The sequence below is a fragment of the Leptodactylus fuscus genome, chromosome 10 (genome assembly GCF_031893055.1).
Source record: "Leptodactylus fuscus isolate aLepFus1 chromosome 10, aLepFus1.hap2, whole genome shotgun sequence".
NCBI lineage: Eukaryota > Metazoa > Chordata > Amphibia > Anura > Leptodactylidae > Leptodactylus > Leptodactylus fuscus.
The window spans coordinates 27,571,492-27,590,467 of NC_134274.1; the positions used below are offsets into that span (position 1 = coordinate 27,571,492).

At 42.7% G+C, this 18,976-nt stretch overlaps 1 protein-coding gene across 1 annotated transcript; it reads right to left on the bottom strand.

Annotated features, from left to right (window-relative positions):
* Window positions 1-702: 702 nt before the first annotated feature.
* On the bottom strand, window positions 703-11,732 carry CDK1 (cyclin dependent kinase 1). Its single transcript, XM_075258311.1, has 8 exons — window positions 11,682-11,732; window positions 10,112-10,169; window positions 7,727-7,883; window positions 6,918-7,041; window positions 6,627-6,797; window positions 2,757-2,920; window positions 1,270-1,411; window positions 703-956 (listed from the first exon to the last, which is right to left on the bottom strand). Exons 2-8 carry the CDS (start codon window positions 10,146-10,148, stop codon window positions 843-845), a joined length of 909 nt encoding a protein of 302 aa, XP_075114412.1. The 5' UTR covers window positions 10,149-10,169; window positions 11,682-11,732; the 3' UTR covers window positions 703-842.
* Between the last annotated feature and the right edge of the window lie 7,244 nt (window positions 11,733-18,976).

Consider the following 18,976-nt stretch of genomic DNA (forward strand, 5'->3'; position numbering starts at 1 on the left):
AAAAAAAAAAAAACTCCTATTGATTTCAATGGCTTCCGGTTTCCACGCAATAAACAGAACCCATGGATGTCAATGGGAGTCTTTTTATCAGCGCTGATTCCACTGGAAGTTATCGTGGCAGAATTAGCGCCACTTTACTCCGTGTGAATGCCCCTTAGGCTCATTCATCCAAGCCCAATCAGCAGAGGAAAGCCGATTTTCCGTCATGACGGAAAATAGGAATGAATTTCTCTTAATTTTAAGCTGTGAGGACCAGCTTTAAAGTGTACCTTATTGAGATCTCTCCCCCCCCCCCCCCCACTTAAGTACACTGTACCTGAGCAGGAAGGTAAACTGCTGTTCCAACAGTGGGCACATTTAGGCTGTGGCATGCATTACGTTTTTTCAATTCAGTTTTAGGAGCAGAAAACCAGTATGGGCATTAGAGACCAATTTGATAAGTGACAGCTCCCATAGACCATAATGAAGGATGTCATTTTGCCAGATGAAAAATTGCTCGATGCAGGATTTTTTTTTTTATCCAGAATTTTTGATGAAATCTGTGTCAGACTTTTGACAGACCACAGATGTGATTCTAGCATTGATTAACCATTCATGGGTAGGTAGTTATTAGATGAAAGAATAGTTAGTGTATATAGATCTTTATTTAAGTCTTTGTTGTGAGTTCCTCTGCTATATTTGTACATAGCACATAAAACAATATTTACAAGACTTTACATGTAAATTAACTGCAAGTCTGCAGAAGAAAAAACAAACAAGATCACATAGACAAACACACAGTAAAAAATAAGAGTGGCGATTCATAGAATTCTGTACATAGAACCCAAACCGGTTGTCAGGTTTTAACTTCTTATTTGATTGGCCGGAAGATTTGACTTATCCAAATCATCAAAGTATGGATGAAGCAGAGCCTTCCGGGCAGAGAGTCTCTTCGCAGGATCATAGATCAGCATTTTCTGTTAATGAGAGAATATAAATGCTATTTTCAGCGAAGAAAAATATGCATGGATAAGAGCTACTAGCATCTAGTACAGTAGGTGTCTGATATGATTTGGGGAATAGTGTCCCAAGAAAAACCACCCACCACAAATACACCCCACTATGAATAAAATGTTGTTACCCCTTCCCCCCTTTGACTGCATTGTTTTTTGTTGTCTGCCACACTGTTAAGGTGCAAAATACTAAATAAGTTTATATAAATATATTTCTTTACTTTAATACAAATGCTAAATAACATACACCCAGCTAAAATCATATCCAAATACTTACAGATAGTAGTTCTAGTCCATCTTTATCAATGTTTTTTACGCTAGTGGCAAGGGTGCCACCTTTCCATTTAGGAAATGTATTCTTGTAGTCTTGCAAAGACTCCACTTCAGGCCAGACTTCATTATTGGGGGTTCCCAGAACTCTATTAAAATAAAAAAATAAGATGTATGCCTAGTTTTATTAAAAAAATAAAAATAAATGAATCCATGTTTCAGACTAGGTATAGTTTCTACCACTAGTCACCATGGTCTCCCCATCTCCAGTCCGTCACTTCAGCACACTCAATATGAACCAGTAATTTGGTTACAAGTTCACATGGAGCTTGTGTGACAAAGCCTGCTCTGGTATAACAGTTTTACAGGCCTTTTTCCCCCCACTTTACCATTATTCTTTTTTTTCTTCATAATTCACATACCTATTCAAAAGAGCTTAATTTTTACTAGAATGGTTTGTGTGTTCTGTTTTCTTTGTATTCTAGCCTTTGTAAATAAATTTAAAGAAAAAAAGAAAGCTGTAAGTCCTCCCTTTTGATTATAGAGTAGTCTCTGCCTCTCTGCTATAGCACAACTCATTTAATGTTGCAATTTTAGATGACGATCTTGAGCCAATCCTCCATGACGCAAGATGCACCACAATTAAAACCGTATTCACATTTGCATGTGTAAGTCCATGCTTTTCCTCAGACAGCACTCCATCCTGTTCTTTTGTGTATGTGTTGTCCGTGGTTGATCAGCGTTTCAGTTCTGAGACGTACTGTCCACAAACTGACACAGCTGAACATACACATTGAAGTGAATGGGAATGTGTAGACATTATACATAAATGAAATGTGGACATCGTAATAAGGACTAAGAGGTGCAGGCCTCTAAATAGTGGTCAATGACAAGCCAATCCATTCACCAGAACTATCTTAACCCAGTTTCATGTATAGTTTAATCCCATGTACATGTAACTTGATTAGGTGTGAGGGGGTGTATGGAGAGAGCTCAGTCTCCTCCATGCACAGTGGATGCTGGGTGTATAATACAGCCAGCACCTGCCGCTAACTGCTGCAAACGGTGGCAACACTGTAGATGATGCGGTCACATTTAGGGCAAGTTCACAAGGGGATTTTTGGACCAGATTTTGACGCAGAGGTAGTCTCAGAATCCGGATTAGGCCCAAATGAAAGTGCGTAGTCGGGAGGGGAGGGGAGTGTCGCGCCGCGGCAGACATGTCATGGTCATGTTGCTTTTTTTCTGCTACTAGGTAGTGGGGAGACAAAAAAAAAAAAAAAAAAAAAAAAGTGAGCAGCTCCCATTGACGTCAATAGAAGCCGTTTTGGCAGTGGATTTTGAGGCAAATTCCGCTGCAAAAGAACTGTGTGAACGTACCCTTAACCATGCCACCATCTTTTCCTGATTTTCCACCACCCTCTGGACCATTGGAGGGTAGAGATTGGTTGCCATGACAGAATCACACGTAATCTTAATGTAGTCTTTACATACCTGAATATTCTGAACAGCTGGTCTATTTCTGAATCGCCATGAAAGAGAGGTTTCTTTGTTGCAATTTCTGCAAATATAGTACCTATACTCCAAACATCAACTGGTGTGGAATATCTCACAGAGCCCAGCAGAACCTCTGGTGCCCTATACCATAAGGTCACAACCTGTAGTAGACAAAGAAAATGCACAATTTAACTCAGACCAGAATAGTTTACAAAAACCCATCTTTAGAAGTTTAGGCATTTAGCTTATTGAAAACCTCTGTTATCTTTTTAGCAGAACACGGCATCTGCTACTTTTGTTTTTACACCAAAAAGGAAGATCAGTGATCACTGAAATCAATGGGAGCCACTTAGGAGCTTTTTCCGGGAGCAGTTTCTTCCGGCTACCAGAAAAAAAAGCAGAGAGATGTTCATTCTTCAGGCCAAGTCGCCTCGCAATTCAGCCTGAAGGAACTCCCTCCTCCGGACTAGGCTCATTCATTGAGCCTAATCTGGAGCGGAGCGCATGGCTGGATGCCGATGCAGTGCACCGGCTTTCAGATCGGAACCTGAGGCGGCCTCTGCCTCAGGTTCCAATCCAAAAAAACTGTGTAAACTTACCCTTAGGGTCAGGTCACACGTTGGGGGCCCGCACGGGTTTTGACACAGAGAGAGATGCAGCGAGCCGCGTCTCTCTCTGGTCAAAACCCGCCTGCCACGACCATCGCGGTCGCAGCTTTCCCCTCCGTAGCCGGCTCAAATGAATGAGCCGACATAGAAGGGTGCTTCCGCCTGAAGAGAGGACATGTCGCTTCTTTTCTCCGCTAGCAGCAGCCCGCCGCTAGCGGAAAAAAGAAGCCCGGCGGTCTGTATAGACCACCATTGTAAAGGGGCGGATTTTGCAGCAAAATCCACCCCTTTGTTCACGTGTGAACAAGCCCTTATTGGATCCATGGAAAGACCAATCAACACTTAAAGAGGACCTTTCACCATGTCCGGGCACAGGCAGTTCTATATACTGCCAGAAAGCTGACAGTGCGCTGAATTCAGCGCACTGTCGGCTTTCCCGATCTGTGCCCGGTGTGAAGAGCTTACGGCCCGGTACCGTAGCTCTTCTATGGTCAGAAGGGCGTTTCTGACCATTAGCCAGAGACGTCCTTCTGCCTCGCGGCGCCAATCGCGCTGTGCTGTGGAGCGGGGAGGAACGCCCCCTCCCTCTGCTCGCACAGCTCGTCCGTAGACGAGTATTATCAGGGAGGGGAGGGGGCGTTCCTCCCAGCTCCACAGCACAGCGCGATTGGCGCCGCGAGGCAGAAGGACGTCTCTGGCTAATGGTCAGAAACGCCCTTCTGACTGTAAAGCGCTACGGTACCGGGACCGATAGCGCTTTACACCGGGCACGGATCGGGAAAGCCGACAGTGCGCTGAATTCAGCGCACTGTCAGCTTTCTGGCAGTATATAGAACTGCCTGTGCCCAGATATGGTGAAAGGTCCTCTTTAAAGCTCAATCACCTTTGGAGTGTCTTCTTACAATCCTTGCCAGACAGTAAAGAAACAGGTTGGCGAAAGAACCAGTCCCACTGCTCTGCAACGGACATGCAGAGTCCTCCTCCACACACTTAACTATAGATTGCCTTTTTTTTTTTTTTTTTTTTTTGCCGACAGACTAGACATCTGGTTTTATCTGCAAAGTTCTAGAAATTTGCAGGACGACAAACATCAGAAGCAAGTTTTTCCCCTGCTGTCACCATCTGCTTCTAGGTTCAGTTCCTTTAATAAATAAATGCCTCACTTGCATCCAAGGTGTGGTACCACAAAAAGACACGTATCCACAGCCTTACACCACATTTATTAACCAATTCAGACACTTTTTGCATCTTGTTCTTCAAAAGGATAGGACTAAGGCTTGGTTCACACATCAGTATGCCATCCGTCCGTTTGCATTCATAATAAATGTCCTTATCTCTACTCGGTTTACAATTTTCTACTTTTAATCCCCTTATCTGTCCTCTAGGGGACAGACAGCATTTACTATCAGCATAAAAAGGTGTCAGTATGCAATCAGTATGTGCATCAGTCCGTTTTAAGTCTCAAACTGAATTCAAATGGACGGCTGGCATACTGATGTGTGAACCAAGCATAAGGGTAGCAGCACATGACCAGTGTTTCACCTGTGAAACTCTGTCCTCGTGTTGAAGATCAAGTTGGGAAATCTGGCTTAACACAGAATTTCATGGGCGAAGCAAGGTCATGTGCTGCTACCTTTAGGCCGGGGCACCACTGGCCAGAAACATCGCGGCCTTTTACAGTACAGGCAAAGAAGATGGGATTACCCACTTTGCGGTAAAAACCACCGAGCGGACGCACCGCGATTTCCAAAACCAACATGTCAATTATATCTACAGAAATACCAGCAGTTTCCGTATAGATATAATTGTAACGAAGTCCGTGGAGGAAAACTCTGCAAAACCTTCTGTTTAAAGTGCTGCAGGAAGAACCACAATGCGTTGCCGCCGCTGGTTTTTTCCACAGCACTTTATTGCTGCGGGTCATTCCATGGGGCCTTAGCCTTAATCAACATAGTGTGCCAAAATTTTACCCTTCCCTTGACAACTAACCTAACAGTTTGAAGATACAACAGTTTTACCAACCAGTATGATAAGCCTGCTCCGCTCAGACACATATACAAGAGCGCTTCAAAACATATCCCATTCACTTCAATGGGAGCGCGTGTAAAGCCGGCTTTACGCACGCTCCCATTGAAGTGAATGGGATGTGTTTTGAGTATGTGTATACATGTATATATGTCTGAATGAGCGGAGCATAAACTCCGTGTGAAGGAGCCCTAACTATTAGCAAGTCTGCTAAAAATGTATATCACTTCTGGCATCTTTTTTGGAGTATTAGGGCTGCGCCATTAAAATAAATAACTGAAATTCCACCAGGATAACTGATGTGAACAAAATCACATTGGTTTTAACAATATATGTAAGGTTCTACCAGCAATTTCATTTGGGTATCCATACACCAAAGTATTAATAAGCGGAGGCACAAGTGAGCTGATAAAACACAGAAAACAAAACAAAAAAAAAACAAAACAAAAACAACTCAGTGCTGTTCTTGGTATTTCTGACCGATTGTGATTGGGCCTCAGTTGGTCACGTGACCCATGCAAGTCTAGGAGAGAAGCACTTTTTTTCTTTTTATGTTTCTCCCCTGGGCCTCCACTATTATAATTTGGGGTTTCTTTAACCCCAAAATATAATAGTTTCAGTTTGGGTAGAAAAAAAAAAAAAAAAAAAAACTGCGTCTCTCTCTGGTCAAAACCCACCTGCCACGACCATCGCGGTCGCGGCTTTCCCCTCCTATGTCAGCTCAAATGAATGAGTCGACACAGGAGGGTGCTACCGCTAGGCGGAAGCCGCGGTCCAGCGCGCCGCGGCTTCCGCCTGAAGAAAGGACATGTCGCTTCTTTTCTCCGCTAGCAGCAGCCTGCTGCTAGTGGAAAAAAGAAGCCCGGCGGTCTGCATAGACCACCATTGTAAAGGGACGGATTTAGAAGCGAAATCCGCTGTCAAAATCCACCCCTTTGTTCACGTGTGAATGAGCCCTTACATGGTTTGGTCAGCACATACTCCTACTGTAAAAAGGGTCGTTACCTACATCACCATTCATTGCATTAAAATTCCTTATTAAAATTATAATGTTGCATTAGGTTATAAATCGCTCAGCCTATAGCTGCTTCCACCAACCCCCCCTCCATCTCCCTTACTATGGTCTTAGGAGTCTTTATGGGATATGAAAACTCATGTCAATGTTTTTTGTTTTTTTTTTCGTTTTTTTTTTAAATATGCCATGGCTCCTCCTGTTAAGACTACTTTCTCTTACCTCATGTGTGTAAACACGAACAGGGATGCCAAATGCTCGGGCCAGCCCGAAGTCAGCCAATTTTATTACTCCTTTACTGTCTATTAGCAAGTTCTGAGGCTTTAAATCTCTGTGTAACACTCGCCTGGCATGACAAAACTCAATGCCTTGTAGGATCTGATACAAGTAACTCTGTCAAAGTAGAAAAAAAACAACAAAAACATAAGTTGGAAACTCAAAGCAAAGTACTGTGGTTTACAGTGTACGCATGTAGGAATATTAGGTTCTTGATATGAATTAAATATTAATCACCTTTACAAGCATTGTATCTAAATATTGACCACTTGGGATGGAATCCAAATACTTCTTCAAATCCATGGACAGAAATTCAAAAATAAGATATAGCCTTGAATCTTGCATCAAGACATCCAAAAGACTGTAGTGGGAAAAAAAAAAAAGTTAGCAGAACTCAATTACTTTAAATTGTTGCCAAACTGTTTTCTACGGGTATTGTGTTAGAGTTATCTATCATTAATGCCTGTTGAACGGGGGCTGCGTTGTACTCTGCTCCTCTTCAACAGTCCCATAGAAGTTTATGGAGCTGCAGGATGCATACATTAAGGACCGAAGCTCTGTTCAGATGGACACTAGGAGAGACACTGGATGAATAGGCAACATGGAAACATTTATGCCCAATGCAAAAGAGTTTGTAACATTTGGGTCATATATTGCTTCCAATTTCCTAAAGAATCACACTCCTTGCAGAGTTATCTATGATTAAAGTCCCTGCCTCCGCTGTATAGAGTATAGCACAGTGGAGTCACGAGAAGGCAGGACTCCTAATATAGATACATAAGATGCAAGTCCCAATAAAGGAATAAATGGTCTGGATTTTCAACACCACATTTGGCCCTGTGTATGGAACCTTACTGTATAGGTCAAGATCCATCAGTTTGACATTTGCTGCTTCCAAAGTGAACCAGAAAGAGCAGCAAGTCTCCAACAGTAAACAGCCGTTGTGGCAATGAACTGAATAGGACTCAGGATAGGAAGGGTCCCAAAATTGCACACCAAAAGCTTGATAGGTTGAGTGTATTAAATGGGAACAGACAGACACTTACCACACAATGTTCGGATGTTGGAGTTCTTTGAGAAGAGAGATTTCTCGAATTGCTGTACTAGGCACACCTTCCTCTTCATTTTCCAATCTGATTTTCTTCATGGCAACAACTTGGCCAGTAGCCTTGTGTCGTCCCTTATATACAACCCCATAGGTGCCTGAAAACACAAGATGGACTTATGAGTCTTTGTTTACGATTCATGAACAATATCAAATCCGTGGAATTTTAGGTGAATGTCATTAAATATCAGATCAGAATATCAGGGGGTCAGCAAATTTATTTTATTTTTATTTTTTTTTACCACCACCACCTCCGATAAATACTTTTCATGGAGGGGCAACACAGTGGCTCGGTGGTTAGCAATGCAGCCTTGGAGTCCTGGGTTCAAATCCCGCCAGGAACAACATCTGTAAGGAGTTTGTATGGATTTCCTCTCATTCTATAAAGACGTACTGATTTATAAAAAAAAAAAAAAAAAAAAAAAACCCACACACTTAAAGAGGACCTTTCATCAGATCGGGCACAGGCAGTTTTATATACTGCTGGAAAGCCGACAGTGCGCTAAATTCAGCGCACTGTCGGCTTTCCCGATCTGTGCCCAGGGTAAAGCGCTATCGGTCCCGTAGCGCTTTACAGTCAGAAGGGCGTTTCTGACACTTAGCCAGGGACGCCCTTCTGCCCAGCAGTGCCTATCGCGCTGTAGAGTGTGAGCGGGGAGGAACGCCCCCTCCCTCTCCTGATAATACTCGTCTATGGACGAGCTGTGTGAGCAGAGGGAGGGGGCGTTCCTCCCCGCTCCACAGTACAACGCGATAGGCACTGCTGGGCAGAAGGGCGTCCCTGGCTAAGTGTCAGAAACGCCCTTCTGACTGTAAAGCGCTACTTTACCGGGACCGATAGCGCTTTACACCAGGCACAGATCGGGAAAGCTGATAGTGCGCTGAATTCAGCACACTGTCAGCTTTCCAGCAGTATATAAAACTGCATGTGCCCGATCTGATGAAAGGTCCTCTTTAATGGTATAACTCCTTTAGGCTGGGTTCCCATGGGACAGAAACGTCGAGTTTTGCCCACAGCTGAAAAAATCATGGCAAAGTAGATGGGATTTTAGCTAATCCCATGCCCACTTTGCAGTAAAAACAGCCATGAGGACACGCCATGAATTCCAAAGCAGAAGCGTTTTTGGAAATCGCAGCATATCAATTATACTTACGGAAATGCCGGCAGTTTCCCCATAGGTATAATTGCAACAGAAAGTCTGCAGTGGAAAGCTCAACTTTTTGTTTACAGCGCTGCAGGAAGAACAGTCATACACTCCCACCACGTTTTTCCCACAGCGCTTTATTGCTGCGGGATGTCCCATGGGGCTTTAACCTTAAAGGTTTTTCAGCCTAAAAATAAGATATCCATATCGGATCAGAGGGAGCCTGCGGTGTGCCCACTGAAGTTTATGGAAGTGCTGTCTACCATCTGTCACTTCCACATTCAGCCTGGCTGCAGTGGCATAACCTCTTTAGTTTTCACATTTCCCCTATTTTTAATAGTACTGCAGTCTTAAAACAAACCCCTGCCCCATCTACTGTGTAAGAGTAGTTTCTGTTCTCGCACATTTAATCTATCCAACAAAAATGCTTTTCAGGTAACACTGTACTATGTTACCCTGCTGTGGCCCCCTTGCCTTATCAGCTATCTATCCAGATAGACAGTGATGACCTATCCTGTAGATACATCATCAGCATCCAAAATACATTGAGTCTTGGACAACCCTTTAATCATTTATGGCATATCTATAGAAAACACCAAATATCATGATAAGTAAGGTCTTAGGAGTGAGACCCTGACCTGTCAGCAACAGTGCTTGGCCTCTTCCATAATCAACAATAGATTTCAATAGAAAGGACCATGCGCAATTGTGGCTACCTCTCCAGTGAAATCTATGGAGACAATGTAGATCAGCAAGCTAGTAATCTGAAGTCACTAGACCCAAACTAACAATAGGCGAGAGCCCCACTATTCAAATCCCATAAGCACTTATCACAAGAATAGCCCATTAAATTCACTCGTAAATATGTTCAATAGAATTGCCTTCTACTACAAGTTCTTTAAAGGGTTATTCCCAGCTTGCTAAATAATAGCATTGGTAGAATATACCATCATTTTAGGGATCAGTGGTGATTCACCTTCCAAATCAACCTTGAGAATCATGGAACTGAAGTGCAGATTTTATAGTACATCGCCTCCTAAGTTCTCCATGTACAGCTTCACTTGCAGGACTGTCCCATTCACCAATATATAATTGCACATATTACCCTTATAAATCTACAGACTGGAAGAGAGATAATGGTGGATGTTATAGAAGTACTTTAGCCACAATAATGTACTTACCCTCGCCAATTTTTTCAATCTTTGCATATTCATCCATTGCTGTGAATCTTTAGGTGTCCTGGAGAAAAAAAATTAAATTACAACAGCTATAAAATATGAAATAAAGAGGCATGAAAAAAAATAAAATCTTGTAAGTAATGTGGATAATGGATAGCAAAGTCTGTTAGCTTACTGCTGTAATAGCCCACCACCAACCCCTTTACTATGGAGACTGTGACATCAGCTGTTTCAAGAGGTTGCAGCCACTCAGATGAGCACTATACCTTGCATAAGGGCTGTGCTTACTAGTTAAACCCAGTCCTATTCATTTGGATAAGACTGAGCTGCAAACAGACCAAATACCGGATGAATGTGACGTTACAGGCCTGTAAAATGGAAAGAGTCACTCAAGAGCTACGACCACTTTAATCAGCAATGTATCGTGTAAGACTCCAGCTTATCTGATATTTCACTCCATTTATAAGACCACCCACGTATCTTTGAGGGATTTTGTGAAGAAAGTTATTGATTCTTTCAATAGGACAGAATAAATTGCTGATCTGCGGGGTCCCAACAACAGTTTACTCCCATTGGGAATGTAGCATTGAATGCAGATTGGCACTATGCTCCCTTTATTTTAGGGAAAATAGCCAAAATATGGCTCTCAGCTATTTCCAGTACATCTGAGGTCTGAAGTCCAATGCTACATTCCCAATGGGAATAAACCCCATTCTCAGCGGTCAGAATAACACAGCAAATTACAAAGATGAATAATTTTTGTGACATAAACCAGAACTTATCCCCTGTCCACAAGATAGTAGCCAGGCTGGTGGTGGTCGCATCAATCATGACAACAGAGATCCCACATCCACCATTTCAATGGAGTGCCGGGCAGGTTTGTGCATTTCCCCTCCACCGACTATGAAATGGTATACACAGGAACCCCATTCCCCTTAGGGAGTGGGGGGGGGGGAGGTCAGATCTCAGGGTCCCAGTGATCAGACACTTGCCATGTACTACATGTTACTTGCCATGTACTACATGACAGACTATAATAGGACATCCATTTAACCTTTTCCCTGCAGTAACTATTTCCATGGCCATGAATTCAAGGTGAACAGAACTAAGCAGCAGTACCAGAGCCAGCCATGTGAACAAGAGGGGCACTGTTGGACCCCAATTCCTGCTGTAAAGAGGAGCCAGATATGGAGGTAGAAGAAAGAAGGGCTTATGATGGCTCACATAGCGAGCCCTCTGATAAACACTACTGTCAGCTCTGCTATAGTCACTGCTTACAGGATAGCTGCAGGGCAGATGAATGCACTGCATAGATTAGGTGCAGTGTACCTTTACATAAGCAGGCTATGGATGTGAAGGCACTACAAGTCCCAGCATGCCAAGCACATGCACTAATGCTTTATAAACCTGATATGGCGGATGGAACATTCTATAAACCAGAACGACCTGAACGTTCTAGACACTGCGCCCCCTATAGCCCCCCACACCCCCCTATAGACCCGTCACCTATAGAATAGCTAATATAGCATATGATACCCAGCTACATACCCCGCACACAAAGCACAGACATTACCTCAGAGAACGGCTCTTCCTACTGACACACAGGCAGCGAACTACAAGCAATTCAAACCGGCCGCTCAAAAATCAAGCGGCTCAGCCAATGAAGGTGTCGGTGGACATTCAAAGCAGCCAATCAGAAGCGGCCATGGATGACGGCGCGAAACGTGATAGGAAGGGCGGCGAGGAAAAAAGCTGCGGGCGGCGATGTAACAGTGCAGTGCGTGGTAAATCTATTGGTTCTCCTCAGGCGGTAGGGCACGTTTTGCAGTCTCGCTTTCCTTGAATGTGTTGTTTGTTTTTATCTCAGGAAATGTCTCATTTTATATGACGTTTTTAATTTATTAGAGGAAAACAAATGCTATAAGGGACTGTGGATGGAAGAAATCTTTCTGTGCCGATATAGCAATTTATATGCATTGTATGAGAGAGAGCGTTATTTATGTTAGACCCTGTTCACATTAGGCTTGTAAATGACAATCATTCAAATGTATAGAAACTTCTTTGTATCGCTTATTTTACTAACCTACACTTTCTACTTATCGGTGAACCAGGTCTAAGGCTGTATTCACATTGCAGTGAGTAATGGCAGCATTAAATCCAATGTCAGTGATTGGGGGCTATTCACATGACCGTTTATTTTTATGGTCTTTTGTAATGGACCCTCAAAATATAGGTCATGTTCTATTTGTGTTTCACGGATCCCTCCGTACACGGTAATGTATGAGGGATCTGTGAAAACAAACCCCCCTCGTGTGCAAGATGGCCGGGTATAAAGCAAAGTTTTGCATGGTGGTTTTCTTCATATAGTATTAGGCCAGGGCTCATGAGTGGCTTTGGTCTGTGCGACTCCTGATGTGTGACCAAACATCGGCATATCGCCCTTTGACTCCTTCACCAATGTAAGTAAATTGAGTAGTATTGTGACCCCAATGTTGCTGCTGAATTTTTTTTTTTTTTTTTTTTTTTTTTTGTATGTAGTCGCAGTTGTAGCACCTTTTGGGGTAACAACTTGATGTCATTCACTTACACTGGGGACTGACCATAGGTCCGAAGTTCACATTTTGAAGAGTAGTTCAGGAAATCTCAGCACTGTCCAGCTTGGATACATTGGACATTGGTAAGATTGTCTGCGACAATGTGAATAAGGTGACGATTGATGGCAGAAATCCTGCAATAGAAAGATCTGTTCTATGTGTCCAAATCATACCATACTAGAGATGAGCGAGTACTGTTCGGATCAGCCGATCCGAACAGCACGCTCCATAGAAATGAATGGATGCACCTGGTACTTCCGCTTTGACGGCGGCCGGCCGCTTAACCCCCCTTCCCCACTTGCCGGCTAAGTCCATTCATTTCTATACGAGCGTGCTGTTCGGATCAGCTGATCCGAACAGTACTCGCTCATCTCTATACCATACACATTAGATGATTGTTAGCCAAGACCGCCAGTGTCAGTGTGACAGGTCTTGTTCACGTGTCTGTGTGTTTGTCAACTGTGACAATGGTTTACTATCAGTGGGGGAGTGAAGGATCACACACCACCAGAGGTGTCTGGCAATGGTTTCCTTCTCTATCTTCATGTAAGGTATGAATTGGGTTGTGGGGGTCTGGCCACCAAAAGCAGACAACACCACAAGGTTATGTTAGAATACAGTTGGGGGAGGGTGTTCCTCCCAGCCCAATCATGGTGCTAGGCCATGAGGCCAACCCTTCTGACAGTGGAAAGATATCGGTATCGAAATTAACAGCACCAATATCTCCAGCACGTACCAGGAAAGCCAACAGCGCACTGTCGGCTTTATAGTGGTATATAATACTGCACATTGATGAGGACATGAAAGATCCTCTTTAACAAAATAGTGGTCCCACAAGTTACAGTGGCCTCAGGATACAAGATTTTCTACACAGATTAGTCTTGTCTGGACTAGTGTAACTTGATACAAGACTCGACATACAATCGTTGGCTGGAGGTCCCAACAAATCAGTGTGGACTTTTCACTGGTAAATCCCCTGTATTACGCTAGGTTTACATTAGCACCTCTCTGTTGTTCTGGTTTATCAGCAGGATGATTAGTAGCGCCTCCTGACAGTATGGCGCAGTACTACATGTTCTGTACGAGTACTTCTTTACCTGTGCAGGATGTGCTGCTCCTTTGGACACAAGTGAGAGCAGCTCCAGGCTTAGGAAGGTAAATAAAGATATTAAAATTAAACTGTCCTTTCCCCAGTGCTCCGGTGTCTCCAAGTGTGGTCCAGTCCTGCTGGTATATCGTTATCTTCCAGCGGAAGTCTCCGCCGTACGTGACCACTGACGCCAAACAGTGACTTCATCAGAAGGGATCCGGGACGTCACAGCCGGCAAGGAATTTCACTTCCAGAAGACATCGGAGGAGCACGACAGGATCACGCTGGAAGGACACCAGAGGACCAGGGACAGGTGAGTATGGCGCTTTTTTTTTTTCACCTCCCCGATCTTAAATATATATATATATATATATATATATATATATATGTATATATATAATTTTTTTTCCCCGGACATCATCGCTTTGAGTACTATATACTGTACTTTCCAGGACCCTAAGAAAACTTGCATAAAGTGATTGACAGCTTTCAGCAGCTCTGTCTGATTTTATGTGTAAGGATATTCTCTGTCTATGAGCTAGCTCACACGTAGTTATTTGGTCCGGATTTTGACGCGGAGTCCACGTCAAAATACGGGTCAAAAAACCGCCTTCCATTGAACTCAGTGGGAGCCAGTCATTTCCTTTTTCACAGAAAAAAGAAGCGACCTGCCCTATCTTGACACGGATTCCGCGGTGGAAACGCATCAAGACAATCCCATTCATTTGGGTCTAGTATGGAGCAGAAAGCCGCGGCAGGCACATTTTGGTCTGGATTCTGATGCAGCTTCCCATGTCAAATTCCGGACCAAATAACTAAGTGTGAACTAGCCCTATATTGAATATCTGATGATTTTTCTTCTCCTTTTTTTTTCATATATTTGATATTTTGAGGTCTTCAGAGCCAATTATTAGCTTTCCATAGAGTTATAGTCTTAAGTTACAATGATCTCTACTTACAATGGTCATCCTGGAACCGAGTATTGTAACTTGACTGACCACCGTAATGATGAGTATTTCCTATTGAGTGCTATGTACATACCATATATGCAGCTCCTCCCCATAGTATTGAGCTAGTGGAAACAAAGGAGCCACATTCCCACCTATCTCCAAGAGCAATGTGAACCAGATAATAGCAGTCAATAGGCATGCTAACATTTCACAATGGGTCGGGTAGATTTAGTCCTGGGGTCATACCTTATAAAACTGCAGAAAAGCCACACATTGCCATGTCAGGGTATAAGCCTACTTTTAGGTAGGGCTGGGCTGTGACCTTCTTCACATTAGTTATTGCAATAATTTTGGGCCTTTCTGAGTCACATTGGCTATTGGAGATGTCCTCCATCTGTGCCCGTGCGTTAGTGCTGATGTAAGCCATATGATAAATGCTATCTTCTACAGACTACTCTCCCTAAACAACAGCAAAATTCAGCAGCATATAAATGTTTACTTAGTTGTGGTTTTGGTCATAATTGTAGGAGACTGCCACAGAATTCGCCTAAAATTGGCAGAGAGAAAATTTCTGCAGGGGGACGTTTTTTCTCCTTTGATCTGAGTCTATGGTCCACGGACCAAGTCTCCGTCTTTGGGTCCCCATGCAGTAGTGTGAGCCTAGCGTACCTACATTGTGCATGTCTGATGATAACACACTGGGGGCAGTGTGTCACCTACATTGTCTGATGGACCCCATTGACTACAATTCAAGCAGTTTGTGCTCATATAAATGACTGGCATTTATAGACTAACACAACTTTCCTCAGAAACAGACAGCTCTGTTCACTGCATCTCCGCTACCACTCACTTGAATAGGAGTTAGGCTGCTGTAGTTAGGAACAGCCACTACACAGTGGACAGAACTATCTGCTTTTGCCAGCTCTGACCACTGTACAGTTCTTGTGCCAGCATCTCCCCCTATCTATCCTATTGTGTAGGTGATGGGCACAGGCCAGGGCTTACTACATACAGTGCCATGTACAGTGATTGCCTCAGTGGTCAGTGGGCGGGGCTTCCTCTCAGGCAGACATTCTCCTCAGGATGTCACACACACAGGTCTTACCGGTACAGCAGAAAATTGTCTTATTTTTACCACAAAATTGTTCCAAATCTTTCCAAATTTACGTCACCTGCTTATTGAGTATGTAAGAATATATATTTGTTGTCCAGTCGTTTCTATTTTCACAATAAATGTGTATTTTAGTCAGACAGCAGCCCTAGAACTGCTGAGAGATTCTCCTGCGCATTTGTGTTTGAAAAAATTCTCTTCTGACTAAAATATGACATTGCAGTGATACTCGGGGTTAACTATGTTATTATATACATACTGTATAATGGTGAGAAGTCTGTCATATACCTGAGAGGACTATAGCTGCTGTATACTGGTGTCTGCAGACTATTACACACCCCAGGCTCCTGTATTATCAGATGTATGATGTATATATACCTGAGAGGACTATAACTGCTGTATACTGGTGTCTGCAGACTATTACACACCCCAGGCTCCTGTATTATCAGATGTATGATGTATATATACCTGAGAGGACTATAACTGCTGTATACTGGTGTCTGCAGACTATTACACACCCCAGGCTCCTGTATTATCAGATGCATTATGTATATATACCTGAGAGGACTATAACTGCTGTATACTGGTGTCTGCAGACTATTACACTCCCCAGGCTCCTGTATTATAAGATGTATAGTGTATATATACCTGACAGGACTATAACTGCTGTATACTGGTGTCTGCAGACTATTACACATCAGTTTTCTGTGGTAAATAATGGCCTATATAGTAATGGCCATCACTCAGGATAGATATCTTCATTTTTTACTCACAAGAATTTCTCTTAATTCCCATGTATTACTTGTATAGCTGTGACCTACCTGTGAGGTGACTGGAAACGGCCGTGTAATATGTGAGCTCATCCTGAGGAGAGGGAGGCCAGAACGTGTGACTGTTTCTGTGAGGATTTCCCCCAAAAGGTAAATGGCCTGAGTTTTTTTTTGACCAAGAAAGACTTGGCTCACAAGGTAGACATTTTGGGCACAGAATCTGACAGAAAAATTCCATCTCCCATTGATTTCAATGATCGGCAGAAACATCAATTTCTGTTAGCTGTAAAATATCATCTAGTGGAAAAAAGAAGTGTTTTTCTAAAGTGAATGGCTGCAGTAAATCTTTTTCCAAAGGCTGGAAAATTTCAGCAGTGGATTTTACATGACCAGTTTGCTGCAAAATCTGCTATGTGAACTTTCCCAACGTGGTATTTCTTTGTGACAATGGGGCTGCGATCTGTGACCAGAGCGTTGGCTCCATTATTGCTTTAATACATGTAAGACTATAGTCAGATAACGACCACTGAAATTGACCTTGAAATATGGATCAAATGCTCAATTTTTCATGGTGGAGGTCTGATCTGAGTCCCCCACCCCCTCGTCCTGCTACCGATCCTGAGAACTGGGGTGTTATACTCTGTGAATTCAGTCTTACTACAGGCACTGGGTGAATATAGGCATGCCTCCTCCTGGATGGGATGCTTCTGTGCTCACATTCACTTCAATTGGGAGCGCTGGAGATAGGCAAAGGACAGCACTCAGTTATTTGCAGCACTCCTATTGAAGTAAACAGGAGCACAGATACATCCTGCCTAGCAATGGGCATGCCTTCATTCAACTGGAGGCTTAATTTACAATGGTGATAAAACAACCCCATTCTCAGGATTGGTGGGGGTCTCTTTGGTTGAACTCCTACTGTTCAGTTATCTATCCTCAATGGATAACCTATTCCTTTTTGCAAAAGGTTTAATGGTAAGAAGCCAAACATCCCTCATATAGTTTTAGTTGTGAGGAATAACCCCAAGTTTTATATTTTCTGGGTTATCTTCTCTTTTGCCAGCAATAAAGGGGGTGACAGTCAAATTGCTTTTCTTGAATCTTGTAATGCATTGACCAGAGACTGTGTCTATATATGGTACATGGATGACCCAAATCCTTCAAATGCAGATCTAGAAACCTCATCTTATCATGCAGAACAATTATGTGATCGTTGGCGGTCACATGCAGGGAGGGGGGTTCAGCTTCATGAATCTATGGCCTCTCAGGTGCTCACTGCATAACTCCCTATGATGCAGTAAGCTCAATTCACACAGGTCTATTCAGTCTGCGAAATGAAGCCCATACACAGATCATCTTTCCCAGATAGGACTCTATTGTGTGAATCCGGCCTTATAGTGTCTCCAGTTCATGACACTGTCTTGATGTATGCTGTTCTACGTGTCCGCTGTTGCTAGGTATCTGTCTCCTGAAGAGAAAAGAGTATACAGGGGTATATAATGCTCAAACTACGTTTTGTTGTTAAGCATCCATCTCGCCCTCTTGCTTTTTGGCCTGCCATTACTCTTCCACACACTTATTTTGGATATAACTAATGACTTTTTGTATGTTATATCTGACTGCATGTGTAACAAAGTCACACAGGACCACAAAGTCCCTCAGATAAGGGAGTGAAAGCACTGCTCAACAAGAAAACCACATTTTCTTTACTGCTTTGTGTCACTTTCTCCTGTAAACTATGCTGACCGTGGCTTACCCTTTGTACAGTTCTTAATATAGAGATACAATTGTCATTTAAAATGAGCAAATTTACTTTGTTGAATTTGTTAATAATTTTGTCCCTTCTATCATGTATCTATTACCTCTAGTGAATGGACAGGTCAAAATCTCTGATCACATATACAATAATGTATTCAATCACTTTTCAGACTGTATTTAGGAGACTGTCGCCTGTATCCGTCCGCTGTGGGTCGTTCCCTGCAGAAAATCTAGTTTGCAGATCTTAAATCGTTTTTAAAGTTTCAGACAACTTTTAATTTTCTGCCACATTTGTGTTAGTAATAAGTTTTGTGATATGTTCTTAACAAATGTAGTCTCCTTTTTGTGAAATCCTGCAGTTTTCACTCTCTCTTGTTTCTTTGAGAGCTGCTTCTCACTTTCTCATTGTGTATGGAGTATGGCGCTGCCTGAAGTGCAAATATGGTTGGGGAGGGTCACTTCAAATGGCTATATCTCATGCTTTATTAAACATATGACTCTTCCATATGACACCAAAAGTAAGAATTTTATCTATATTAGTTATCTCATTATTATTATTTTTTTTAATCTTTTTTTTTTTTTTTTTTTATACATA

What these genes read in the sequence shown, in the direction of transcription:
- CDK1 (XM_075258311.1), bottom strand. Translation starts at nt 10,148, where the DNA reads ATGGATGAATATGCAAAGATTGAAAAAATTGGCGAGG. An exon ending in CAACATCCGAACATTGTGTG is followed by an intron (nt 7,042 to 7,726) that starts GTAAGTGTCTGT and finishes TTCCCACTACAG; the next exon opens with TCTTTTGGATGTCTTGATGC. An exon ending in CAGCTGTTCAGAATATTCAG is followed by an intron (nt 1,412 to 2,756) that starts GTATGTAAAGAC and finishes TTATTTTAATAG; the next exon opens with AGTTCTGGGAACCCCCAATA.